Consider the following 27,058-nt stretch of genomic DNA (forward strand, 5'->3'; position numbering starts at 1 on the left):
CAAGGTTGAAAAACCAAGATGCAAGGTTCTCATTTCTCAGTCTGTCACCAGCCAGCTACACCAAGAACATCCTATGCCTACCTGCCATGGGCTGTTGGCTGGGGGATTATAGCAGCCATGTTATTAATAAATGTGAAGTTCACTGAAATTTACTTGCTGCTTTATCAAACTCTCCTCTGGGCCCTGAAGTGTTTGACTAGACTCCAGAGTTCAAAAATAGTTGCTTTAAACAGTTCCTATCAGCTGAATAGTTGTTTTGATCTCAGAATCCTGAAGCTTCCTATTCTCTATTCCATGATGTCACTCAGCTCTTTTATGGTAAGAATATATTTTTAGTGTACCATTTTAATTTCTGGGGTTTTAGCTGTATTTTTAAAGCTATTTTTAGTAGTTGCTCTAAGGGTTACTATATATATCTTAATTTATCACAATCTACTTCAAATTAATACTGACTTAATTCTGGTAAAATGTAGGAACTTTGTTCCAATGTAGCTTCAATTTTGCCCCCTTCATTTGTGCTTTTATTGTTATATAATACTCAAAATAGTGTTAATTGTTGCTTTATACAGGCTTGTCTTTCAAAGTATTAAGAAAAGAGAGAGAACAATACTTATGCACTATTTATAATTAATCACATATTTAGCATTTTCAGCACTCGTAATTGGTTCTTGTGGATTTGAATTACAGTCTGGTGTTATTTTCTTTCACCCAGTAGGACATTCTGAGCTGGTATGGGCAATGGTGGCAGCCTTGGGTAAGAATGCCACAGGCTGTCACTGTTCTTGTCTCAACTTTAGCAGTTTTTCATGAATAAACACTTTTCAATTTGTTACATTTGGGTCATTTTTAGAACCCCAAAGTACTCATTTTTGACAATGTCATCCAGTCATTTCTGGGGGAGATAATTTTCTGAACTCTTCACTCTGCCACAGCTGGCAGTTTTCCTATCTACCGTGATATTTTTGCAGAGACTATAGATGACATTTTGCACTGTCCTTAGCTGTGTAGAGATTGGGTTTAGAGCCAAGGCAGGCTGAAAAGGGAACTTACTTTTCCTAAGCTGATGGGACTTAGGAGGAAAGGGGTTAGAAGGAGGGCAAAGAGTAATTGCGCCTTTATTATCACCTGGGTCTTTGCGCCCCCACATCCTGTCTTTCCTAGGAGGTGGCCTGAGGCTTAGTCCTTCACAAGACAATGTCCTTATGAAGGCTTTCTGGCTCCTTCTACCTCCCTCTCTCCTCCTTTCCTTGTCTGGGGGTGGGCAGAGTAGACATGGGGTACTCAATGTCAAGAAGCACTTGCCTTGTAGCCTTGCCTAGTGACTGCTGTGTGCCTTCTGTGGAGGATGTGGAGGAACTCAAAACAGAGATCAGGGCACCAGGATAAGTGTTGGCTCTGCACATTCTGCATGAGGTTTTCACTCTTCTCTCGGACAGTTTTGCACAGATGGGGGCTTTGTGTTTGGATCTAGGGTGAGGATGGTGGGACACTCTCTGTAGCTCATGCCCTTAGTGAAAGTTTTAGGGAACTGCTACCCAGGAGGGGAGAGGAGAGAAAATATTTGCCTCAGAGAGTAATATGCTGACCATCCTACCAGTTACGGGGGGGAAAATACCCATATAATTCTTAAAGAACTTTACTGATTAGGTCTGTTGCCTCCTGTATAGAATTTCTGTGGAGAAAAAAGCCAAATGTTATCTTATTGTTGGCTTTATCTTTCTGCAGATAATGCCTCAAACATCTCTGTAACTAGATGCCTTTGCTTTTCTCCTTTGCAGAGGAATGTTACAGCATCCGGAGTCATCCCTCAGATTTCTCTGATCATGGGCCCATGTGCTGGTGGGGCTGTCTACTCCCCGGCCCTAACAGACTTCACGTTCATGGTAAAGGTAAGAAAGAAGGGCCTGTTCCTGGTGCCCTTTGAGATTTGTGTAGGTCATTACCTGCAATAAAAATAATTCCTGACCCAGATCTAGGTTGTTATCTGCATTCTCATTGGCTTTCAGCATAGCGATGATAAGGTGTTAGTGAAGAGAGGGTTTTGGCATGAAATCTGTAGTTTGGGGTTCAGTGTCAGGGGTGCTTATATACTTCATTGGTGGGTGATTTTACTTGTTGATCTGAATTGCAAACGATTTTCACGTAATCAAAGGATCCTGTCCTCTGACCAGATAGATGACTGTTTATTGAATCCTGTTCAAGAAGTTTCTCACGGAAGACTTTTCTATAATCTGTTTATTGTGAAATTGTTTCTGATGTTTCACCTTTATTTCTTCAGCTCCTTACCATTTTATTACATTGTGTCCATAATGGTAATGGATAAATCTGATCTCACACTTCATTTTGAGAGGTACATATCTTTATCACATTACTTTAATGGAATTATATTTTTAAAGTAATTAAAAATGAAGTCTATGTGAACTTATACATGAATAATTACCATTAATCTCAAACCTTTCTTTAAAAAAAAATCAGCCTTTCCTTCTTAGAATATTAATAAAAGATAATATTGAATGCCAAGACAGAAAGGTTGGGATAGCCGTCCAACATGAGGAGAGGAGTTCTAGAGGGATTGTAAATGGGAATCCCTTTGTTCTTGAGGAAAGTTAGGCAGTAGGAATTCAAATGTTTCACAAAGTGCTTACCATTGTGACCCAACTATTCTGTTCTTAGTGATGTATTGAAAGCAGTGTAAGTGTTTAACAACAGGGGTGACTTTTATTAATCACATTTAAGATGGGCCAGGTTCAGTGGCTCATACCTGTAATCCCAGCACTTTGGGAGGCTGATGCAGGTGGATCACTTGAGCTCAGGAGTTTGAGACCAGCCTGGGCAATGTAGCGAAACCCCATCTTTACAAAAAAAAAATACAAAAATTAGCTGGGCACAGTGGTGCACACCTGTGGTCCCAGCTACTTGGGAGGCTGAGATGGGAGGCTTACTTGACCCCAGAAGGTCTAGGCCCCAGGATCACTTGAGCCCAGAAGGTCGAGCCAAGATCGTGCCACTGCACTCCAGCTTTGGGAGACAGAGGAAGACCCTGCCTCAAAATGAATGAATGAATGAATGAATGTAAAATGACCACTTTTCTTACTTGGTAGACAACACACCTAGCTGTTGCTACCCCCGTTCTCTCCTCCTTCCTGCCTGTTATGAAGGGAGGTGTGGGGTCATTCCCTCTGGATAAAGCCATCCTTTCCTCTTCCTGCTACACACATCCACATTGCACCCCTCTTCAGGACTCTTACCCTGTCCCTTCTCCCCTTTCTCTTTACTATCTTCAGTCTCTCCCTTGGTACTGGATCCTCCCATCAAAACATAATCACGCTCAGGTCTTTCCTTTCTTCAAAACAAAAACTCTCCTCTAGTTTGCATACTCCTGTAGCTCTTTCTCTGTTTCCCTCTTGCCGTCCCATTCTTTAACATGTGCTAATTTAGCTTTGTCCCCTAGTCCACTAAATCATCTTTTTAAGGTCCTCGGTGATCTTTGTGTTACTGTAAGTACACTTTAACTCTTGTCTTCCTCAGTCTTTCAGTGGTATTCCCTTGGCTTCCATTATACCATACTCTGGCATTTCTTCTCACAACTCTGACCATACCTTCCTGGTTTCCAGTGGCAATTTATATGATTCCATTCAGACTCTAGATGCTGGAGTTCATTCCTACTGCTTTCTCTTTTAATTCTGTATTTTCTTCTGAGCAATCTCATTTTCTGCTTACAAAACTTTAGTTAATAATTGCATATTAGTAGACTTCCTCTCTTGTCCTAAGCAACATTATTAAGGCTTAACTCTTCTACATCTTAAATATTCTGTGTATTTAATATGAGTGCAGTGAAAATACTCTTTTTAAAAGGACTACACAAAGTAATTATAAAATTCTTATGGGAGGAAGAAACACCATGCAAGAATAAACATTCTATGAAAGTAGTGTAATGAGGAGCTAGCCCTACCAGGTGCCAGGATATAAAACTGCAATAACTAAAACTGTCTAAAGAACTTATAAATAAATGGACAGAAAGACTAAGGGACATTACGGAATTGATAAATAGATCTACGTCTATTTGGACATGTAGTTTATGATGAAAAGGGTATTGTTCTAAGCAGAGTCACTGATAGTAACAATTTCTTACATCAGAGATTTGAGTGATCCCTGTATTACTAAATCCAGTTGACATTTCTCAGCCGTTGTCTTACCTCTTAGCATTTGCTCTAGCTGATCACTCCAGTCTCATGACTTTAAATACTGATCCATATGCTGACGACTCTCAAATCTGTTTCTCCAGGATTATATGTAAGAGCCTACTAGCATTTCCATTTGGACTTTAATGGATATCTCAAACTTAACAGGTTGATTTCTACCAAGCTCCTCCTGAATTGCTCCCTACAGCCTTCCCCATTTTAAATGGCAAATCTAGTCTATCAGTGGCTCAGGTAAATGCTTTGACACTATTTCGACTCATCTTTTGCTATCACATCCCAAATTTAGTCAGAAGGTCCTGTTGGCTTTACTTTAGAATATAATTTACAATATAATCAAATTGCTTCTTAGCACTACTACTTACTTCTTACTACCAAAACTGTTACCACTTTGATTTAAGCACATCATTTCCCACCTTATTACAGAATCCTCCCGACTAGTCTCCCTGCTTCTGTCACTCACTCCTTTGAGAGTCAAATTTACAGCCAGGTGTAATGGCTCACACCTGTAATCCCAGCACTTTGGGAGGCTGAGGTGGGCAGATCACGAGGGCAGGGGTTTGAGACCAGCCTGGCCAACATGGTGAAACCCCGTCTCTACTTAAAAATACAAAAATTAGCCGGGCGTGGTGGCGTGCACTTTGTAATCGTGGCTACGTGGGAGGCTGGGGCAGGAGAATTGCTTGAACCCAGGAGGTGGAGGTTGTGGTGAGCCGAGAGTGCACCATTGCACTCCAGCCTGGATTAACAGAGGGAGACTGTCCCCCGCCCCCAAAAAAGTCAAATTTACAATTTTTAAAATTTGTAATAATTTTACATTTTGTAATATGCACATTCAGGAAAGTACATAAGATATGTATAGTTTAGCAGTTATTACAAAGTGCAAATGTGTGTAAATAATATCCAGGTCAGGCTGGATGAGGTGGCTCACACCTCTAATCCCAGCGCTTTGGGAGGCCAAGGCAGGTGGATCACTTGAGGCCGGTAGTTTGAGACCAGCTTGGCCAACATGATGAAACATTGTCTCTACTAAAAACACACAAAAAATAGCCAAGCGCAGTAGTACGTGCTTGTAGTTCCAGGTACTCAGGAGGCTGAGACGTGATAATCTCTTAAACCTGGGAGGCAGAGGTTGCAGTGAGCCAAGATCACACTACTGCACTCCAGCCTGGGTGACAGAACAAGACTCTGTCTCAAAAATAAATAAATAAATAAATATGAATAAATAATACCCAGATCAGGAAATAGCTCTTCAAGAGCTCTGTCCTCATGATGGTTTCTGAGGATCACTGTAGCTTCCATCTTGCATAGAATACTTTATTATCTCAACTTTTTTTTTTTTTTTTTTTTTTTTTTTTAAACACGGGGTTTCACCATGTTGGTCAGGCTGGTCTTGAACTCCCGACCTCAGGTGATCCGCCCGCCTTGGCCTCCAAAGTACTTGGATTACAGGCGCAGCCTGTTGTCTCAACTTTTATGGTAATGTTTTTATTTGCTTTGTTTCATAGTTGAAAATAAAAATTGCCTCCCTAAAAAACGTGGATTAGCATTTCCTATTTTGATCTTTATGTTATGTGAAACCATATAATATGCTTTCTTTTGTGCATGGCTTCTGGCTCATTATGTTTTAAGATGTATCTATGTTGTTATTTGAAAATGTAGTTCATTCACTTTAATAGCTGTGTAGTAAGAGTGTGTGTGTGTGCGCGCGTGCGCGCGCACGCGTGTGTATTTAGAGTCTTGCTCTGTTACTCATGCTGGAGTACAATGATGTGGATCTCAGCTCACTGCAACCATTGCCTCCTGAGTTTAAGTGATTCTTGCATCTTAGCCTTTTGAGTAGCTGGGACTCCAGGTGTGTGCCACCACACACCTGGCCAATTCTTTGTATTTTTGGTAGAGATGGATTTTGCTATGTTGGCCAGGTTGTTCTCCAACTCTTGGCCTCAAGTAATCTGTCAGCCTCAGCCTCCTAGAGTGTTGGAAGTACAGGCGTGAGCCACCATGCCCAGCCATAGTAAGTATTTCTTAATATATTCATTCATTCCACCGCCAGTGGACATTTGAATTATTTCAAGATTTTTGCCATTGCAAATGATCCTGATATAAACTTTTTTAAAAAATACTTCCTGTTGGTTTGCAGATACAAACATTTTTTTACATGTATCTTGGCATGCACATTTCAGTTTCTCACATTAGAGGCAGTCTTAGGTCATAGGATATATATGTCTTCAGTTTCTCTAGGTATGCCTGTTTACTAAAAAGGTTGCACCCAGCAGTTGGAGAATTTCACTTGTTTCACATCCTTGCCAGCACTTATATTAACATTTTAATTGTGCCAAGTTTGATGCTTGTGGTGTAGTCTCTTATTGTGTTCTCAGTTTGCATCGACTCAGTTTGCATTAGTTCATGACTAATAAGGTTGAGTGCCTTTTCGTATGATTCCTGTTCTTCTAAATTAAGGTATGTTTATTAATGTAGTCTATCTTGGTGAATGTTCTATGGGAGCTTGGGAAGAAAGTGTATTCTTTTGTTAGATTAAGTATGTCCATCATATCCAGTTTATTGGTACTGTTTTAATTTTTAAAATGATTTCTATTTATTTAAATTTTTTTCGTGTTTAATTTTTAACTTTATATTTTTTTGAGACAAGTCTTGCTCTCTCACCCAGGCTGTTGTGATCTTGGCTCACTGCAACCTTCATCTCCCAGGTTCAAGTGATCCTCCTGCCTCAGCCTCCTGAGTAGGTGGGACTACAGGCACATACTGCCATGCCTCCCCAATTTTTTTTTTTTTTTTTGTAGAGATGAGGTCTCACTCTGTTGTTTAAACTGGTCTTGAACTTCTGGGCTCAAGCAGTCCTCCTCCCTTCCAAAGTGCTGAGATTATAGGCATAAGGCACCACACCTGGTCTTCTATAACAATTTTTAGAGACAGGGTCTCACACTATTGCCCACTCTGGAGTGTAGTGGTATGATCATAGCTTGATCATAGCTTACCACAGCCTTGACCTCCTGGGCTCCAGTGATCCTCCTGTGTAGCTGGGATTACAGGCACATGCCAACACACTTGGCTACTTATTTATTTATTTTGAGACAGGGTCTTGCTCTGTCGCCCAGGCTGAAATGCAGTGGTGCGATCTCAGCTCACTGCAACCTTGACCTCTTGGGGTCAAGCAGTCCTCTCACCTTAGCCTCCCAAGTAGCTGGGACTACAGGTGTGTACCAACATGCCCGGGCAATTTTTTTTATTTTTGTAGAGACAGGATTTTACCATGTTGCCCAGGCTAAGTTTCATTTGTTTTAATTTTTGTAGAGATGAGGTCTCACTATATTGTCAGAGGCTGGTTTTAACCCCTGGCCTCAAGTAATCCTCTTACCTAGGGGTCTTGAGTTGCTGGGATTATAGGTATGAGCCACTGTGCCCAGCTGATTGGTGTTACTGAGTTCATCTGTGTCTTTACTGTTTCTGCCTGCTGGATCTGTCCAGTTTTGATAGAGGAGTGTTGAGATCTTCAGCTATAATCATGGATTCATCTGTTTCTCCTTACAATTCTATCAGTATTTCCCTTGTGTTATTTTGATGCTCTTTTGTTAGGTGCATACACTTGAAGGACTATTTGTCTCCTTGGAGAATTGACCCCTTTGTCATTATGCAGAATTCCTCTGCATAATAACTTCCCTTGGTCTGAAGCCTTTTCTGTCTGAAATTAATATAGCTATTCCTGCTTTCTCTTCTTTTTTTTTCTTTTTTTTTGAGATAGAGTCTTGCTCTGTTGCCAGGCGCCAGGCTGGAGTGCAGTGGCGCGATCTTGGCTCACTGCAACCTCCGCCTCCCGGGTTTAAGCAATTCTCCTGCCTTAGCCTCTCGAGTAGCTGTGACTACAGGTGCGTGCCATCACGCCCAACTAATTTTTGTATTTTTAGTAGAAACGGGGTTTCACCATGTTGGCCAGGATGGTCTCAATCTCTTGACCTCATGATCCACCCACCTCAGCCTTCCAAAGTGCTGGGATTACAGGCGTGAGCTACCATGCCTGGCCTCCTGCTTTCTTTTGATTAGTCTTAGTATGTAATATCTTTCTTAATTCACTTACTTTTTTTTTTTTTTTTTGAGACGGAGTCTCGCTATGGTGTGTAGTGGCATGATCTCGGCTCACTGCAACCTCCACCTCCTGAGTTCAAGCGATTCTCCTGCCTCAGCCTCCCAAGTATCTGGGATTACAGGTGCTTGCCACCACACCTGGCTAATTTTTTTGTATTTTTAGTAGAGACAGGGTTTCACCATCATGGCCAGGATGTTCTTAATCTCTTGACCTCCTGATCCACCTGCCTTGGCCTCCCAGAGTGCTGGGATTACAGGCGTGCGCCAACTACTTTTTTTTTTTTTTTTTGAGACAGTCTCACTCCATCACTTAGGCTGGAGTGGTGCAGTGGCACGATCTTGGCTCACTGAAACCTCTGCCTCCCAAGTTCAAGTGATCCTCCTGCCTCAGCCTCCTGAGTAGCTGGGATTACAGGCATGCACCACCATGCCCGGCTGATTTTTTTATTTTTAGTAGAGATGGGGTTTCACAATGTTGGTCAGGCTGGTCTCAAACTCCTGCCCTCGTGATCAGCCTGCCTCAGCCTTCCAAAGTGCTGGGATTACAGGCTTGAGCCACCATGCCCAGCTCCATTCATTTACTTTTAATCTTTATATGTCTTTTGTTTCAAGTGGGATTTTTTTGTAGACAACCCTTAGAGTTGTGTCTTGTTTCTTGATCCACTCTGACAGTCTGTCTTTTAATTGATACAGTTAGACCATTGACATTCAGAGAGATTATTGGTATAGTTGGATTAATATCTACCATATTTGTTGGTTTCCTTTTTGTTGTATTTGTTCTTATTTTTGTCTTCCACTCCTCTGCCTTTTGTGATTTTAATTGAGCATTTTATGATTCAGTTTTTTTCTACCTTATTAGCTATGTTAGCTATACTTTTTTTTCTTACATTCTTTAATGGTTGCCTTAGAGGTTGCAATATAATTTACAACTGTTTTAAGTTCATTTCAGATAACACTGTACTGCTTTCCAGGTTGCATGAATACCTTATAATAGCAAAACAATTCTAATTCCTTCCTCCTATCCCTCATATCATATATATGAAATATGTGTACATAATTGTGCTTGGTCTTAGCCAAAAGGGCAAGAAGCGACGTGTACATAATTGAATATATATTTTTGCTATTACCTTGAACCAAAAGTTTTCATTTTACCTTCATTTATTCCTTCTCGAATGTTCTTTCTTTATATAGATGTAAGTTTCTGATCTTTATCATTTACCTTTTCTCTAAAGAATTTTGCTTTCAGGCCTTGTGGACCATTTGATTCATCACAACTACTCATTTAAAAAAAAAAAGATTTTTGCTTAATGTTTTTTGCAAGGCAGGTCTACTGGCAAGAGATTACCTGACGTTTTGTTGGAGAAGGTCTTTATTTTTCCTTTCCTTTTGAAGAATAATTTTGCAGAGTACAGAATTCTAGGTTAAGATCTTTCCCCTCAACACTTTAAATATTGAATTCTGCTCTCTTTCTTGCCTGGATTCTAAGAAAAATTGGATGTAATTCTTATTTTTGGTCCTCTATAGGCTGCCTTTGGGATTTTTTCTTTTTTGAGACAGAGTCTTGCTCTGTCACCCAGACTGCAGTGTAGTGGTGCAGTCTCTGCGTATTGCCACCTCAACCTCCTGGGTTCAAGCGATTCATCTGCCTCAGCCTCTAAATAGCTGATACTACAGGTGCACACCACCACGCCTGGCTAATTTTTGTATTTTTAGTAGAGACGGGGTGTCACCGTATTGGCCAGGCTGGTCTTAAACTCCTGACCTCGTGATCTGCTTGCCTTGGCCTTCCAAAGTGCTGGGATACCTGCACACCTGGCCGGGATTTCTTTTTATCTTTGCTTTTTTGTGGTTTGGAAATAATGTCCTGAGTGTAGTTTTGTGTTTTGGTTTTTATCTTTTTAGAGATGGGATCTCCCTGTGTTTCCCAGGCTGTTTCAAACTCCTGGGCTCATGTGGTCTTCCTGCCTCAGCCTCATGAGTGGCTGCAACACCAGGTGTGCACCACTATGCTTAACTTTCTCTGTGGTTTTTTTTTTTTTGGGGGGGGGGCCATTCATCTTGCTTAATGGTCTGAGCTCTGTGGTTTGGTGTCTGACAATTTGGGAAAATTCTCAGTCATTATTGCTTCCTATATTCTGTTCTTTTTTCTCTTTCTGCTCCTTCTGGAATTCTCATTATGTATATGTTACATTGTTTGTAATTTGTCCTATAGTTTTTAGATACTCCAGGTTTTTTTTTTTTTTTTTTTTGAGACGTAGTCTTCCACTGTCGCCTGGACTGGAGTGCAATGGCGTGATCTCAGCTCTCTGCTCCTGGGTTCAAGCGATTCTCCTGCCTCAGCCTCCCGAGTAGCTGGGACTACAGGCATGCACCACCATGCCTGGCTAATTTTTGTATTTTTAGTAGAGATGGGTTTTCAGCGTGTTGGCCAGGATGGTCTCAATCTTCCGACCTTGTGATCCACCCACTTCAGCCTCCCGAAGTGCTGGGATTACAGGTGTGAGCCATCTTGCCCAGCCTCCAGTTTTATTTTTTTAATCCAATTTTTTTTTCTCTTTGCTTTTCAATTTGGTTGACTTCTCTTGAGATATCCTCAAGCTCAGCGATTCTTTCCTCAAGCATGCCCAGTCTGCCAAAAAGCATATCAAATGCACTCTTTATTTCTGTTGCATTGTTGCCAATACCTGGTATATTTTAGTTATTTTTTTTGAATTTCTATTTCTCTGCTTACATTGCTCATTTGTTCATGCTTGCTGTCTACTCTATCCATGAGAGCCGTTAGCATTTTGTTTGTTTGTTTTTTGAGATGGAGTCTTGCTGTCTTGCCCAGGCTGGTGTTGAATGCCTGGGTTCATGTGATCCTCCAGGGGAGATTTGTGTTTGTAGGTTTCTGCCTTGCAGGCCTCAATTTTCTGCATTTGCCTGTCAGTCTCCTGTTTCAGAGTGCCTTGTTCTGTGACCTCACACCTCTCTGATGGATCTAAGAAAAGCTGTTGATATTTTTTCCCCAACTTCTTCAGCTTTATTTGTTAGGAAGGAATATCAGCTTCCAGCTTCTTATGTGCTAGACTGGAAACCTGAAATTCTGTGTTTCTGGTTTTTTAACAGTTTCGAATAAGGCTGCTATAAACATTTGTTTAGAAGTCTGTGTGTGAAGTGGGGAAGACCTTTCTAGCTAGACCTTTCTATCAAGATCTCAAACCAAGAAGCCATAAGATAAGATTGATATAATGCATATGATAGACTAAGGACTAATTTCTTTAGTATATAAAGAAGCCAATGATCTATTAGAAAGGGGCAAAGAACATGAATAGTGAGTTCAGAGAGCACAGTAGTAATATTTATTGCAGAATTTCTTTTTTTTTGTAGAGACGGGATTTCACAGTCAGGATGGTCTTGATCTCCTGACCTCATGATCTGCCCGCCTCGGCCTCTCAAAGTGCTGGGATTACAGGCGTGAGCCACTGCACCCAGCCGCAGAATTTCTTATACTAAAGTTTTGGAAACAACCTTCATGACCGTCAATTGGTGAAAGTTAAATTATGATACAAATCCTAGTATACTGATGTGGGTTAGAATGATCTTCAAACTTGAAAAGCAGATTTGAGAACAGTGTGTATAGAACGCTGTTTATGTTAGAAAGAATGTTGGGAAGAAAATTTTTGCATTAGAAAGTGTTTGTGTTAGAAAGATAAGGTTCGTGTTAGAAAATAAGAGGGCATATGGGCATATGTGCATGTGTGTGTGTGTGTGTGTGTATAAATGCTCATGGAAGCATGGGTATCTCTGTAGGGGGAGAGAAGAAACTGACAGTGGTTGCTTTTGGGGAGGGGAATTGGAGGCCTGGAAGTAAGGGCTGGACTGTAGACTTACTTTCCACTCTATCTCCTATTCTTCTGTTTAAATTATATGCAGTATGCTTGTATTATCTATATATTAGAAACTGAAAATTAAAAGCCCATCACTCTCTCATAATACCAAAGCATTGATTTATTGGTTTTTTTGGTTTTTGTTTTTGAGACAGGTTTTTGCTCTCTCACCCAGGCTGGAGTACAGTGGTGCAAGCAATCATAGCTCGCTGCAACTCAAATGATTGTCCCACCTCACCCTTCTGAGTAGCTAAGACTACAGGCACATGCCTTTAGGCTTACCTGATTGAAACACATTTTTATGGAGACTGGGTCTCACTATGTTTACCAGGCTGGTCTTGAACTCCTGCCCTGAGGTGATCCTACTGCCTTGGCTGCCCAAAGTGTTGGGATTACAGCCATGAGCCACGGTGTCCCACTGATTTATCAGTATTTTTAAGTAGCTTCATTGAAAGTGACTGGTTGCATACAGTCTCCATATCTCAGTTCCCTCATATGTAAATGAGGTTGATAATACTACTTAGGCTTTAGTGACATAGTCCTGTGACGTGTTTAAAAAACTTCTTGGTGCACAGCAAGCTCGAAGTAAGAGCCACCTGTTACTGTGTTCTACAGATGAATGACCTTGAGATGTTAGCCACACTGCAAGTTAATTTGCTGAGACAGAACCATGCAACAGAGACTTTTTTTTTTTTTTTTTTTTTTGAGACGGAGTTTCGCTCTTGTTACCCAGGCTGGAGTGCAATGGCACGATCTCGGCTCACCACAACCTCCGCCTCCTGGGTTCAGGCAATTCTCCTGCCTCAGCCTCCTGAGTAGCTGGGATTACAGGGACGTGCCACCGTGCCCAGCTAATTTTTTGCATTTTTAGTAGAGATGGGGTTTCACCATGTTGACCAGGATGGTCTCGATCTCTTGACCTCGTGATCCACCCGCCTCGGCCTCCCAAAGTGCTGGGATTACAGGCGTGAGCCACCGTGCCCGGCTAAATTTTTTTTTTTTTGAGACAGTCTTACTATGTCTCCCGGGCTGGAGTGCAGTGGCATGATCTTGGCTCACTGCAACCTCCACCTCCTGGGTTCAAGCGATTCTCCTGCCTCAGCCTCCCGAGTAGCTGGGACTACAGGTACATGCCACCACGCCTGGCTAATTTTTTGCATTTTTAGTAGAGACAGAGTTTCACCATGTTAGCCAGGATGGTCTTGATCTCCTGACCTCATGATCTGCAACAGAAATATTAAAAAAATAAGCAGGCAGAGAAAACTTGGTCTTTAGTTTGGATTCGTATCTTTAAGCTACATCCTGTCCTCATTCTGCCATGTCACCATCTTCTCTGCATTTGTCATCTTGACTGAATCAGCTCTAAGACTGTGACCAGCTCTGGCACTCTGAGGTTGACTGTTCTGGAAATATCTTATTTTAGGACACCTCCTACCTGTTCATCACTGGCCCTGATGTTGTGAAGTCTGTGACCAATGAGGATGTTACTCAGGAGGAGCTCGGTGGTGCCAAGACCCACACCACCATGTCAGGTGAGAGCCCTTGAAGATGACCTTACTGTTTTCAAACATTGAGAAGAGGGCATTGCCAAAGAGCCTGGTGGCAGTTTTTGGGAAATATCACTTAATTGGCAGACCTTATTTGGGAAGACTGTGGTACAGTCTATTGTGCTACAATATGATACAGTGTATTGTTTATAGATACAGGGATACTTTAAGATTACTTGCCAAATTTAAAATGTATAAAAATTATTCTGTGCCTCAGTATTGAAACAGAAAGTCCTTGTTTAAACAGAAAGGCATGGAATTGGGAGTAGGGCATGATTCTGATATTAGTGAAGACATGCTAGTTGTTGAAGTAATTATTGCAATTCCATGTTTTCTTGGAAAAGAAACCACCCAGCTGTGAATGGATTACCTACTACATAGCATTGTAGCTAAAGACAGGAGAAATTGCTTCTTTGAGCGATTTTACAGCAGTAAGTCTGGCATAACTGATTTATGCACTTCATTGTGCTGTGGTTAAGGCATTGGGTCAGCATTTCATTGTCAGCATTTCTTCTCAGTGTCCCTCAAGTAGAGATGTGTCTTATCAGTGATGTCTTAGATTAGATGAAATACAGTTTTAAAAAAGTCAGGGCTCTCGATCCCCCACCCACAGAAACGATTTCTCTCTGTGTCAGGTTGGCATCGATCTTGACTCATTCCTTTCCCTCACCTATCAGCTTCATTTAGCCCCATCTTCAAGACATGTCTAGAATCAGAACACTTTTCAACATCAACTCCAGCGTGGCTTGATGCCTTATTGTTTCAGGGCTTCATTGGCAGCAGCCTGTCTGCCAATGAAATGTAATGTAATTATATTTATATAATAAAAAGCTGGGTCTTGGTGGCATCTTACACTTGATGAAATATGCTATTTTCCCCATTTTAATAGTAGAAAACTTAGAAAACAAAGTATAAAAAAACCGCTAGATATTCCACCATCCACAGATAATCACTAGTGATTTTTTGGTTATACCCTTGCAGTCTTTTTACACAGATGAGCATGAATACACATAGACTTACTCAAACATAGGTATCACATACCCTTGTGTAACCTGGCTTTTTTTTTTTTAATTTGACAGCTTAAAGTAATGAATGTCTATCTATGACATAAAGTTTCTTCTGTAGCACAATCTTAAGTGCTTTTATTTTTGTTTTTTTGTTGTTTTGGTTTTTTTGTTTGTTTGTTTTTTGAGACGGAGTCTCCCTCTGTCACCTAGGCTGGAGTGCAGTGGTGTGATCTTGGCTTACTGCAACCTCTGCCTCTTGGGTTCAAGTGATTTTCCTGCCTCAGCCTCCCAAGTAGCTGGAACTACAGGCGCATGCCACCATGCTTAGCTGATTTTTGTATTTTTAGTAGAGACAGGGATTTCACCAGGTTAGCCAGGATGGTCTCAATCTCCTGACCTCATGATCCACTCGCCTCAGCCTCCCAAAGTGCTGGGATTACAGTCATGAGCCACTGCACCTGTCTTTATTTGTTTTTTGATTGTAGGGTAGTATGTGGTTTTCTTTCTGGGCCTGAGGCCCTTTGATGGGATGTGTCTGATGCACCTGGCCCTGTATCGCCAGGGCAAGGCATGAAAAGGTGCTCTATACGTACATATATTTTTCTTTCTTTCTTTTTTTTTAATCTTTTGGTAACAGCTTTATTGAGATGTAATTCATATACTGTACATTTTAAACACCTATTTATACTGTACAATTAAGTGGTTTTTAAATATATTCACAGTTGTGTAATGATTACCACAATCAATTTTAGGACATTGTCATCACCCCAAGAAGAAACCTGTGCCCATTAGCAGTCACTCTGCATTTCACCACAAATACTTATGCTCTAGGCAATCACCAGGTTACTTTCTGTCTCTATGTGGATTTTTTCATTCTGGACATTTCCTAGAAATGGAATCATACAATGTATGATGTTTTGTAACTGGTTGCTTTTTTTTTTCCCTTCCTTTGCAAGCAGAAGTTCAGTCAAGACTAGTTGCTTTTACTTATAATGTTGTTAAAGGTTCGTCCATGTTGTATCATAAATCAGTACTTTATTCCTTTTTATGGCCAAATAATACTCCAGTGTGTGGATATACCACATCTAGTTTATTCATTGACCAGTTAATAGACACAGGGTCATTTCCAGTTTTTCGCTGTCTTAAATATGCCTCTGTTAATATTTATATGAACATTTTTGGGTAGACATATGTTTTTATTTTTCTTTGATTTCTGAGTTAAATGATTACTCGATGCTTTTAAGGAACTGCTGGACTCTCTTCCAAAGTGACTGTACCCATTTAAAAATATTCCTTGAATGAAAAAAATCTGTCATGCTGAAATGCTTTTTATTCATTCAACAAATACTCATTTAGAATATGTGGAAAAAGGCAAATAGCAAAGGAATTAAAAATCTAAAACAATAAAATGTAAAAAAAAAAAAAAAAACCAAGAAAACCAAACAAATATTCACTGGGTACCTAATGTGTGAAGCATTGTTTTAGGTGCTAGGAATACATTTGTGGACAGACGAAAGAAAGCCCCCTACCCATATGGGGCTTATATTCTAGTAGAGGAGATACACAATAAACATTATAAATGAGTACATTGTGTAGTATGTTAAAAGGATTATGTGCTATGGAAAAAGTAGAACAGGGTAAAAGGGACTGGGATTGTAGTAGTTTCAAACAGGGTGGTAACTGTAGGCCTCACTGAGGTTAAGAGCTGAGCAGATTTTAGAGTTAACTGTATTGATATGTAAGTGGGGAGCATTGCAGGCAGAGGGAATAACTTATGCGAAGGCTCTGAGGTGGGAGAGTGACTGGACTGCTCAGTGAACAAGGAGGATCATTGAAGTATAAACATGATATAATCTGACTTACAAAGCTCTGTCTGGCAGCTTTGTGGACAAGAGACTGTAGGGACAGTGGTGGAAGAATGGAGTCTGGTGGGATGAACCTGGGAGAGACTTCTTGGCTCTACTTTCTCCATCTATCTATGGCCTTGTTTGGCTGCTGTGTGATTTCAGAGTGCTCTTCGAGAATTATGGCTTGATTCCTCACTAGGGGCAGGTGGCTTCCCTCCTTTCCTTCCACTGTTGCTGAGCACCTGTTTGCCAGGTGCATAATTCTTGATCGAGGCCTGTAGTGATATGCAGGCCTGATATTACCTTGTTGGAGCTGATATTTCAGGAGAGATGTCAGCAGTAAACAGGGAAATAGGTACTGCAGGGAAAAGTACAGGAGAACTCCCCCATGGTATAGGGATGGAAAGTGAAAGTTCTGGGAGTGGGTATGGAGGTGACATTAGAGCAAGGACCTACGTAAAGAAAGGTGTGACTTTAGAGGTGTGGGTACAGAACAGAGGGAATAGGCACTGCATGAGTTGAAGGATCAGCCTAAATGTATGTGTTCTGTGGCATTACATCCTCAGTAGAGGGTGGGGAGAACAGTTATCAGCACAGTCTGCTATAGACATGTCCTAGAAGGACACAGTCAGTCATGAAGCAGCAGCTTTGAGCTGGCTGGTACCCTAACTCATCATATATGCCCCCTGTTCTCTTAGGTGTGGCCCATAGAGCTTTTGAGAATGATGTTGATGCCTTGTGTAATCTCCGGGATTTCTTCGACTACCTGCCCCTGAGCAGTCAGGACCCGGCTCCGGTCCGTGAGTGCCATGATCCCAGGTGGGTTGTAGACTGGTGCACCTTCTCTCATTTGGCAGTGTAGCTTGCCCATCTTTGCCCTGACAGAACTTCCAGGGTCTGCCCTATTGGGCAGGTTGTAGCAGAGTTTGGTGGAGTGGCTCCCAGGTGTGGGGATAATGTCATGTTTGGATATAGGAGCAAACAAAGATGATTTTATTTACCCTTTTCCTCTCTGTAATATCTGATGGATATCTTGGGGGTGAAGAGTGGCCCAAAGCATTTAATTTTTTTTTTTTTTTTTAATTTCTAAGAAACTCTGAAGTTACCTAGAATTGGAGATTAAAGGTTTTTTTGGTCTGGCATAGTTCCCATGATGAGCTCCCCCATTTCCTTTCCTGCCCCTCACCCACAAAAGGAAGAGCCATGGTTCTTCCTATGCTGACTGTACCTGCCTTTTTTCTGACCTAGTTGTCCTTTTGAACTAAATAAATGTAAAATGATGCAAACAGCATGCCCTTCATAAAACATGTTTATGCATACTGCTTGTAGCCAGAGGCTGGGACAGTCCTGGGGAAGAAGGGTGTGTTGCTGGCCATCTGGTGAAGACCTTTTCTCTTGCTGTTGGAGTCTACCACCTGTTGTGGGAGCACCATAGATTAAGGTGGAGGCTCTGCCCGGGAACTGCTCCACACCTCCAGCTGTTCCATTTTATTTCCTCTCCAAATTACAAGCACTCACTTGGCCTGAACTTTCTTCTGCAGAAGGGATTTGAAATTGTATTCTTTGGGAAGAGGTCATTTTCAGACACTATCCTGTGGCTTAAACCTGGACTCCTTCCTGTGGGGCCCGGTCTGGGCCAGGGATGCTCTGAAGAGTCATGTTGCCAGAGCCTCACTCTGTTTGCCTCTGCCCACTCCTCAAGGGACACTACCCAGTGGCCCACTGTGTGTAGTCATGGAAGGGAGAGTGGTCACAAGGTCTAGAGCTATGGGTGTAGCCTTTCAGAGTAGCTATACTATTTGGAGTTTCTGAAGGGTTTAGGACATCATTTGAAGGTGTTATGGCCCAGGAGCCCAGTAGCCTGCTTTGGCCCAGCCATACCTCCTCTGCATGTGATTCCAAGGGAGATAGATATACATATGACAAATCAAAAGTAAGGGAGGACTTTATTAGCAGGTGGGGCTACCCTCAGTTCCCCATTGTAGAGCTTTTTGGGAAGTTGAGCTTAATGGACACATGGCCTGACCCAAGGCCAAACCTCAGCCAAGGCATACATCTCAGTGTCACTGTAGGCCCTGGCTGCCCACATGAGGCAGGAAGGAATGAAAGCCTATTGGAGAGAAGAGGTTGGAGAGGGGAACGTTGCTGGGTCCTCCTGCGGAGTGGGAGTGGGCTCGGGCTTAGCTTTTCTCCTGAGACACCTGAATGCAGGAGGAAGGAGAGAATCCATGAGCCTGCATGTGACAGGTTCATCTGTGGCGATTTTGCCCAGAGGGCCTGCAGTTTTTTTTTTTTAAAGGAGCTTTAGCAGATTAACCTTCTAACAGGGAATGTGAACCCGCAGTGGTTTCTTTAGAGCTCTGACTTTGCATTTCTAAGTCCTTGTTCTTTAAATGTTCCGGGAAGTTGGGCTGGGATCTCCCAGGGCTGTATCTTATTCACTATAATGTTCTTCAGTGCCCTACACAGTACCTAGAATGTAGGAGGTATTCAGAGAAGATAAATGAAAGAGTAACATTCAGGGGAATAAGCTCATTTTTTCCTTTAAAAGAAAACCGATGCTGTCCCAGGTTCAGTTAATGTGGTGGTTGCAAAGGAATGACTTTGTGGTGACTGCTTTGCAAGCCCAGCAGGGACAGAACTGGCCCAGTCCCTATGACTTGTCTCCTCTATTTCCTTTCCCACTCCCCTCCCACAAAAGGTAACTGGCTCTTCCTATGTTGACTATACCTGCCTTTTTTCTGCCTAAAGTGACCGTCTGGTTCCTGAGCTCGACACAGTTGTCCCTTTGGAATCAACCAAAGCCTATGACATGGTGGACATCATACACTCTGTAAGTGCCACATTTGCTTATCTTGTCTGTCCTAGTCAGCCACATTCATGGGCACTGTGCTTCGGCCTAATGAGGAAGCACTGGACCACTGCCCTTCATGTCAGACAACACAGGTGGGGAATGGGGTGGGCACAGGACCAGTGGCTGTTGAGTAGCGTGTTCCGGAAAGACCTGGTGGCTGTAGATACCCTAGTGGCACAGATGGACTTGAAATCAAGGGCTGGAGATAGGAATAGCAAGGGCCAGCAGAGCTCAGAAGTCTTTAGAAGGCCCTCTGAGGAACATAAATTATGGGCCGTGTCCCCCAACTCTAGAGTGAGGCCAGAGTGATCCTTGTTAAATATCTTTGGGGCCCTCTGCTCAGAGGGAGTTTGTCTTTCTAGAGAAAGGAGAGTACACAGAGCAGCCTAGAAAGTTGAAGTATATGTGTGGAGGTCTGTGGGAGATAGGAGCCATTTGTACCTTTTTTTGGTGCAGCAGATTCCTGGGTCATTAAGTAAAGGGGATGGTGTTGGGCAAACTAAGGGCATCTGTAGATGGCCTTTGCCTTTCTCATGGGTACACTGTGTTCTCAGCAGTTCTTGCATAACACAACATGATGGCTCTCTAGTAACTCTAGAAATTAGATTCTCTCTCTTCCCTAGGGTTTGCTCTTTTCTGTTGTTTTTGTCTTTTTTATTCTTGTAGGCTCTTCGTGCACCAAGGATTAGCCTGAGGTGTAACCTTAAGGTCTCCGTTAGATCTTTTCTGAGCCTTTGCAGGGGCATGTGCAATCACTTTCGAATTTTTCCGGTATATGCAGTTGTTTTTGAGTGTCCTAGTTATTGTCTGACTCCCAAAAGTAGAAGAAGAGACAAAAATGAAAATGGTAAAAAGGTGTCAGCCCTTTAAATTCCCTGGAAGTCACTTCAGCCCAAAGCGGGAGAGCCTTGCAGCAATGGGGTGAGTTGTAACAACGGTGACCACCCATCTCTGTCTGCACCTCTATGATCAGAAGCAGCAGTCAACAATCCAAGCACAGATTCTTAATGTTTGGAGGACAGGGTCTTTTTATGCCCACCCCGGCTCCTTCAAGCTGTGTGCAAACTGCTCCAGGAACACTTGCAGAACTGTCTGTCATGGGGCTGGGGTTGAGGATGGGTAGCTGCTACTGTGCTAAGGGATGAAATTAACTCCAAATTTTAGTCCATTCCTTCTCCTGGAAGTTGCAATTCTTCAACAGACACCACAGAGTCAAAATAGTTCCACCAGACAGATTCTGCCAGGCAGTTGTTGCCCAGGTGGGGAGACCAATTCCTGGTGCTTCCTACTCTGCCATCTTCTAGCTTTTTCTTAAGGTATATATGATAGCTCTTGATTCTTGTTATAAAGTTTTATATCCTACCTATTAAATACTCTAATTGTTGGTAATTTTTTTCTGTCATTTCTTCAGGGTTTTAAAAATGTGGTTGCATACTGTCTATGTATAAATAAGAGTTCTACCAGGTGCAGGGCTCATGCCTATAATCCAAGTGCTTTGGGAGGCCAAGGCAGGAGGATCCTTTCATGCCAGGGGCTCAGAACCAGCCTGGGCAACATAAAGAGTCCCCATCTCTACAAAAAGTAAAAAAAATTGCTGGGTGTGGTGGTGGTCACCTGTAGTCCTATTTACTTGGGAGGCTGAGATGGGAGGATTGCTTGAGCCCAGGTGTTTGAGGCTGCCCTGAGTTGTGATCATGCCACTACACTCCAGCCTGGGTGATAGAGCAAGACTCTGTCCCTAAAAATAAAGTTTTATCTTTCCAATTACTTTACATGTCATTTCTTTCCTTGTCTTGCATTGGCCACAACTCCCTATATGTCAGATGTAATGGTGAGTCAGAGTTGGGATTCTGGGCATCTTTGTATTGTTTCTAAGTTTAGCAAGACTGCTGTCAGTGTTTGCTAATTTATGTCTTTTTTCATTTTGAAGTTACTACTGGTTTCTGTTTTAAATATTTTTGTTGTTTATTTTGTCCTTAAAATTAGGAATGAGTGTTGAATGCACTTTCAGTGTTTTTGGAGATGATCATGTAATTTTCCTCCTTAGATCTATTTATAAATCTATCCTAGTAGATTTCCTAATATTAAACTGCTCCTTCATTCCTGAAGTTACATATTGTTTGCTAATATTTTGAGTTTTTACATTAATATTATGTGATACTAGTGTGTATTTTTTTTAGGTATTTTAAAATCAGGTTTTGGTATCAATGTTGTATTTGCTTTTATTTAATTTTGTTTATTTAATTTTATTTAATTTTGTTTTTTGAGATGGAGTTTTGCTCTTGTCACTCAGGCTGGAAAGCAATGGCACTATCTCGACTGACGGCAACCTCAGATGGGTTCAACTGATTCTCCTGCCTCAGCCTCCCAAATAGCTGGGATTACAGGCGAGCACCACCATGCCTGGCTAATTTTTGTACTTTTAATAGAGACGGGGTTTCACCATGTTGGCCAGGCTGGTCTTGAACTCCTGACCTCAGGTGATCCATCTGCCTCAGCCTCCCAAAGTGCTGGGATTACAGGCATGAGCCACCACACCTGGCCTGTATTTGCTTTATGTATTAGTGTTCTAGGGCTACCATAAGAAAATACCATAAACTGGATAGCTTAAATAGCAGAAATTTATTTTCTGTCAGTTCTGGAGGCTAGAAGTTCAAGATCATGGCATTGGCAGACTTGGCTTCATTCTGATGGGGCTCTGTCTGTGGCTTGAGGACTACCTTCTTGCTGTGTCATCACAGGCATTTTCTCTGTGTGCCTACAGAAAGAGATCTTTGGTGTCTTTCCTCCCTTTTTTCTCCCCCTCAAAGACAGGGTCTTGCTTGGTCACCCAGGCTGGAGTGCCGTGGTGTGACCTTGACTCCCTGCAGCCTTGATCTCCTGTGCTCAAGTGATCCTCCCACCTTAGCCTCCTGAGTAGCTATAGCTGGGACTATAGCTGCATGCTACCACATCTGGCTAATTGTAAAATTTTTTATAGAGATGGCATCTCACTATGTTGCACAGACTGGCTCTTCGCAATTCTTAAAAGAATTCCAGTTCTATCAGATTAGGGTCCCCTTCTTATGACCCCATTTAATGTTAATTACCTCTGGAAAGTCCCTCTCCGAAGTCACTTTTTTTTTTTTTTCTTTGAGACGGAGTGTTGCTCTTTTACCCAGGCTGGAGTGCAGTGGTGAGATCTTCGCTCACTGCAACCTCTGCCTTCCAGGTTCTCTTCTGCCTCAGCCTCCCAAGTAGCCAGAATTACAGGCGTGTGCCACCATGCCCAGCTAATTTTTATATTTTTAGTGGTGAAGGGGTTTTGCCACTGGTGATCCATCCTCCTTGACCTCCCAAAGTGCTGGGATTACAGGCATGAGCTGCTGCACCTGGCCCAAATACAGTCACATTGAGGGTTAGCGTATCAACATTTGAATTTGTGTGGACACAGTTTAGTTCATAACACTTCATAAAAATAATTTTGAAGTTTTCTTTTTCTGTACCCTGAAAAAAGTTAAATAACATTGGGATTATTCTTTAAAGATTGGGTAGAGTTCTCCTGTGAAGTTCCCAGGTCCAGGTCCAGTGCTTTTTTGTGGAGGGGGAGTGGCTTTTGATAATTTCTTCTTGATTTAATGTAAATCATTTCTTTAAACTTTATCTCCTTTGAGGTTAGTTTTAGTATATTTTTTTCTATACATTACCTATTTCTTCCAGGTTTTCACATTTTTCTTTTTTTTGTTTTTTTGAGACGGTGTCTTGCTCTGTTGCCAAGGCTAGAGTGCAGTGGTGCGATCTCGGCTCACTGCAACCTCCACCTCCCAGGTTCAAGCGATTCTGCTGCCTCAGCTTCCTGAGTAGCTGGGATTACAGGCACCTGCCACCACGCCTGGCTAATGTTTGTATTTTTAGTAGAGACGGGGTTTCACTGTCTTGGCCAGGCTGGAAATTTTTCTTCTTCTTTTCTCCTTCTCTCTATTTTTAGTAGAGGTGGGGTTTCGCCATGTTGGCCAGGCTGGTCTTGAACTCATGGCTTCAAGTGATCTGCTGGCCTCGGCCTCCCAAATTACTACATTACAGGTGTAAGCAACTGTGCCTGGCCCATATGTTTACTTTTAACTCAAAAAGTATTGTATTATTACACTTCTGTAATTTGCTTTTTAAAAAAACCATCTGGCCGGGCGCAGTGGCTCACACCTGTAATACCAGCACTTTGGGAGGCCGAGGCAGGCGGATCACCTGAGATTGGTAGTTTGAGACCAGCCTGACTCTGGTCTCAAACCCCGTCTCTACCAAAAATACAAAATTAGCTGGGCATGGTAGTGCGTGCTTGTAATCCCAGCTACTCAGGAGGCTGAGGCAGGAGAATCACTTGAACCCAGGAGGTGGAGGTTGGGGTGAGCTGAGATCATGCCATTGCACTCCAGCCTGGGTAACGAGTGAAACTCCATCTCAAAAAAGAAAAAAATTAGCTAGGCATGGTGTTATGCACCTGTGTAGTCCCAGCTACTGGGGAGGCCAAGGTGGGAGGGTCACTTGAGCCCAGGAAGTTGAGGCAGGCACTTAACCATGTTTGTGACACTCCACCCTTGGTGACAGAGCAAAACTCTATCTCAAACAAACAAAAAACACCAGGCCCAAATAGTTTCATATGGAATTTCTGAGACCTTTAAAGGCCAAATAGTCCTAATGCTACATAAATTCTTCCAGAGCATAGAAAGTAAACAAAACACACAAGAACCTTCCAAAGGTTTTTTAAAGAAGTGGTACGATGTCGATACTTGAACCTGATAAAGGTAGTACTTAACATTTCAGTTTCATCTTGCTTATCTTGTTAAAATTATATCTGTGGCCAAGTGGGATTTATCCTAGGAATGCAAGATTGGTTCTAGGAAACCCAGTAATATACTGTATTAACACATATAGCAGAGAAAAGTTACAATTATTTATACAGATGCTGAAGAAAGCCTTTAAGAAGGATCAATACCTATTCCTGATAGACTTCAGAAAACAGGAATTGATTAATACTTTTTTAATATGATAAAATTTGGTATAGACCTTTTCAGAAGCCAGTGTCTCACCTAATAAGGAAAGACCAGCTTCTACCAGGATTAGGAACAAGTACAGGATGCCCATTACTTCCATTCTTATTTAACATTGTTTTGGAAATATTAACCAATGCAGTTAGACAAGAAGAGGACCAATTAGAGGCAAAAGACTTGGGAAAGACGTTAAGCTGTATTGTAGGTGATACAGTATTATAATATTCAAGAAAACTCTAGAGAATTTATTATTATACTACAGTACTTGAAGAGGATACACAATTAACATATGGAAATCTTTATATACATAAGCAGCAACCAATTATGGTAGAGTAAAAGCCTCTTTTACATAGTAAGAAGAAGATAAAATGTTCAGTAATAATTTTAACAGAAAATGCATAGAAGCTGTGTAAGGCAAATTAACTTTTTTAGACAGGGTCTCTCTCACCCAGGATGGAGTGCAGTGGTCCAGTCACAACTCACTGCAGCTTTGACCTCCTGGGCTCAAGCAATCCTTTTACATCAGCTGGGATTACAGGCATGTGTCACCACACCCACCTAATTTAGTATTTATTTTTTGTAGGAAGAGGTCCCGCTATGTTGCCCAGGCTGGTCTTGAACTCCTGGGCTCAAGCGATCCATCCACCTTGGCCTTCCAAAGTGCTGGAATTTTAGGTGTGAGCCACCATGCCCAGCCCAGGGTGAACTTAAAAAAACTTTTGAAAAATCAAAAGTAGGCCAGCCATGGTGGCTTACATCTGTAATCCAAGCATTTTAGGAAGCTGAGGAGGGAAGATCCCTTGAGCCCAGGAGTTCAAGACTGTCTTGGGCAATATAGTGAGACTTTGTCTGTGCAAAACAAAACATAAAAGTGGACTTGAACAAATGGAAAGATATTCCTTGTTCCTGGGGTTAATGTCATGAAAACGTTGATTCTTAAGTTGTTTTATAAATTTAAGGCAATCCCAATAAACAGTTTTTTAAAAATAGAACTAGATAAGTTTATACAAAAGTTCACATGGAAAAATAGAAGTGCAAGAATGCCTAAGAATAAACTGCAAAAGAAAAGCTGTAAGTGGGGAATAGCCATGTTTTATATTAAAGCATCCTATAGTTAAAACTGTGATACAGGCACATAAATAGACCAGTGGAATAGAATAAAAGAGCCAGAAATAGACTCAAGTACATACAGAATTTTAGTACAGTCACGCGTTGCTTAACAATGGGGATATGTTCTGAGAAATGCATCATTAGGCAATTTCTTTGTGTAAACATCATAGAGTGTGCTTTCACAAACTTAGATGGTATAGTGTATTACACACCTGGGATCTGTGGTACAGCCTATTGCTCTTAGGCTGCGAACCTGTCCAGCAGTTGTAACACAATGGTAAGTATGTATCTAAACATAAAAAGGGTACAGCAAAAATAGGGTATTACGATGGGACCACCTTCCTATAGGCAGTCATCATTGACCAAAACCTCACTGTGCGGTGCTTGACTGTATATGATAATATTTTCTCAAATCTCAGGGACAAAAATTAGCTTTTAATAAACGATGCTGGGGCAACTGGCTAGCCATTTAGGAAAATATAAAATTAGATTCATACTTCACACCATGTACAAAAATAAGTTACATATGAGTCAGAACTAAATATAATCAGTGAATCCATACAAGCACTAAAAGAAAACACAGATGAATTCCTCTGAAACCTTAGAGGAGGTTTTAGAAACGCTTTTGAACTGTAACTCAAAAACTAGTTTCAGTGAAAGACAGACAAAGCTGACTATGTAAAAAAATTTTTAAATCCCAGTCTTGATAGCAAAAAACTATAAACAAAGTTGAAAGACAACCAATATGCTAGAAGAAACTGTGCAGCATGTATTCCGCAGTATGAATATTCTTTTTATTTTTTATTTTTATCTTTATAAGATGGGGTTTCACCATGATGGCCAGGCTGGTCTTGAACTCCTGACCTCAGGTGATCCACCCACCTCGGCCTCCCAAAGTGCTAGGATTACAGGTGTGAGCCTGTGTATGAATATTCTTAATAAAGAGTACCCGGCCTGTGTATGAATATTCTTAATAAAGAGCTCTTAGGCTGGGGAATTAATGACCAGAGCCTAGAAAAATGGACAGAAAACCACGAATAGATAGCTTCACAAAAAAGATATAAAATGGACCTTAAACATGTCAAAATATGTTCAACCTCATACATAATGCTAGAAATACAAATTCAGATTACACTATTTTCTCATAGATTGGCTAAACTCTTTCCATTGGTCAGTGGGGAAGCAGGCACTCTTGTGCATTGCTGATAGGGGACTCTGGTATTATCCAGGACTAAATTTGCATTTGCCCTTCGACCCAGCAATCCCATTCCTAGCAATTTACCCTGAAGATACACTTCCCACCTTACGAAATTACAGATGTACGAGGTTACTACCATTACATTGTCATTTGTAATGGTGAGATATTTTTAAGTAACCTAAATGCAAATTTTAAAATAATGTAAGCCACATGTAGGAGATTGGTTGAAGAAATTGGTACATCACGTAGTATAGTACTGTGCAGAAGTGAAAAGGAATGAAGATCTGTATGAACTGATA

General features: G+C 41.5%; 1 protein-coding gene across 3 annotated transcripts in view; it reads left to right on the plus strand.

The window, feature by feature from the left end:
- Positions 1-27,058, plus strand: part of PCCB (propionyl-CoA carboxylase subunit beta) — a 72,043-nt gene that overhangs the window by 30,658 nt on the left and 14,327 nt on the right. For all 3 annotated transcript variants that reach the window (XM_012451165.2, XM_012451166.2, XM_064378723.1), the window contains exons 6-9: positions 1,779-1,889; positions 13,596-13,704; positions 17,272-17,392; positions 19,325-19,406. In XM_012451165.2, coding sequence (XP_012306588.2) covers positions 1,779-1,889; positions 13,596-13,704; positions 17,272-17,392; positions 19,325-19,406 — 423 coding nt within the window. The remainder of the gene's footprint in view (positions 1-1,778; positions 1,890-13,595; positions 13,705-17,271; positions 17,393-19,324; positions 19,407-27,058) is intronic.

This window comes from Aotus nancymaae, unplaced genomic scaffold, assembly GCF_030222135.1.
Source record: "Aotus nancymaae isolate 86718 unplaced genomic scaffold, 86718_ANA_hifiasm-v0.15.2.pri h1tg000019l, whole genome shotgun sequence".
Lineage (NCBI taxonomy): Eukaryota > Metazoa > Chordata > Mammalia > Primates > Aotidae > Aotus > Aotus nancymaae.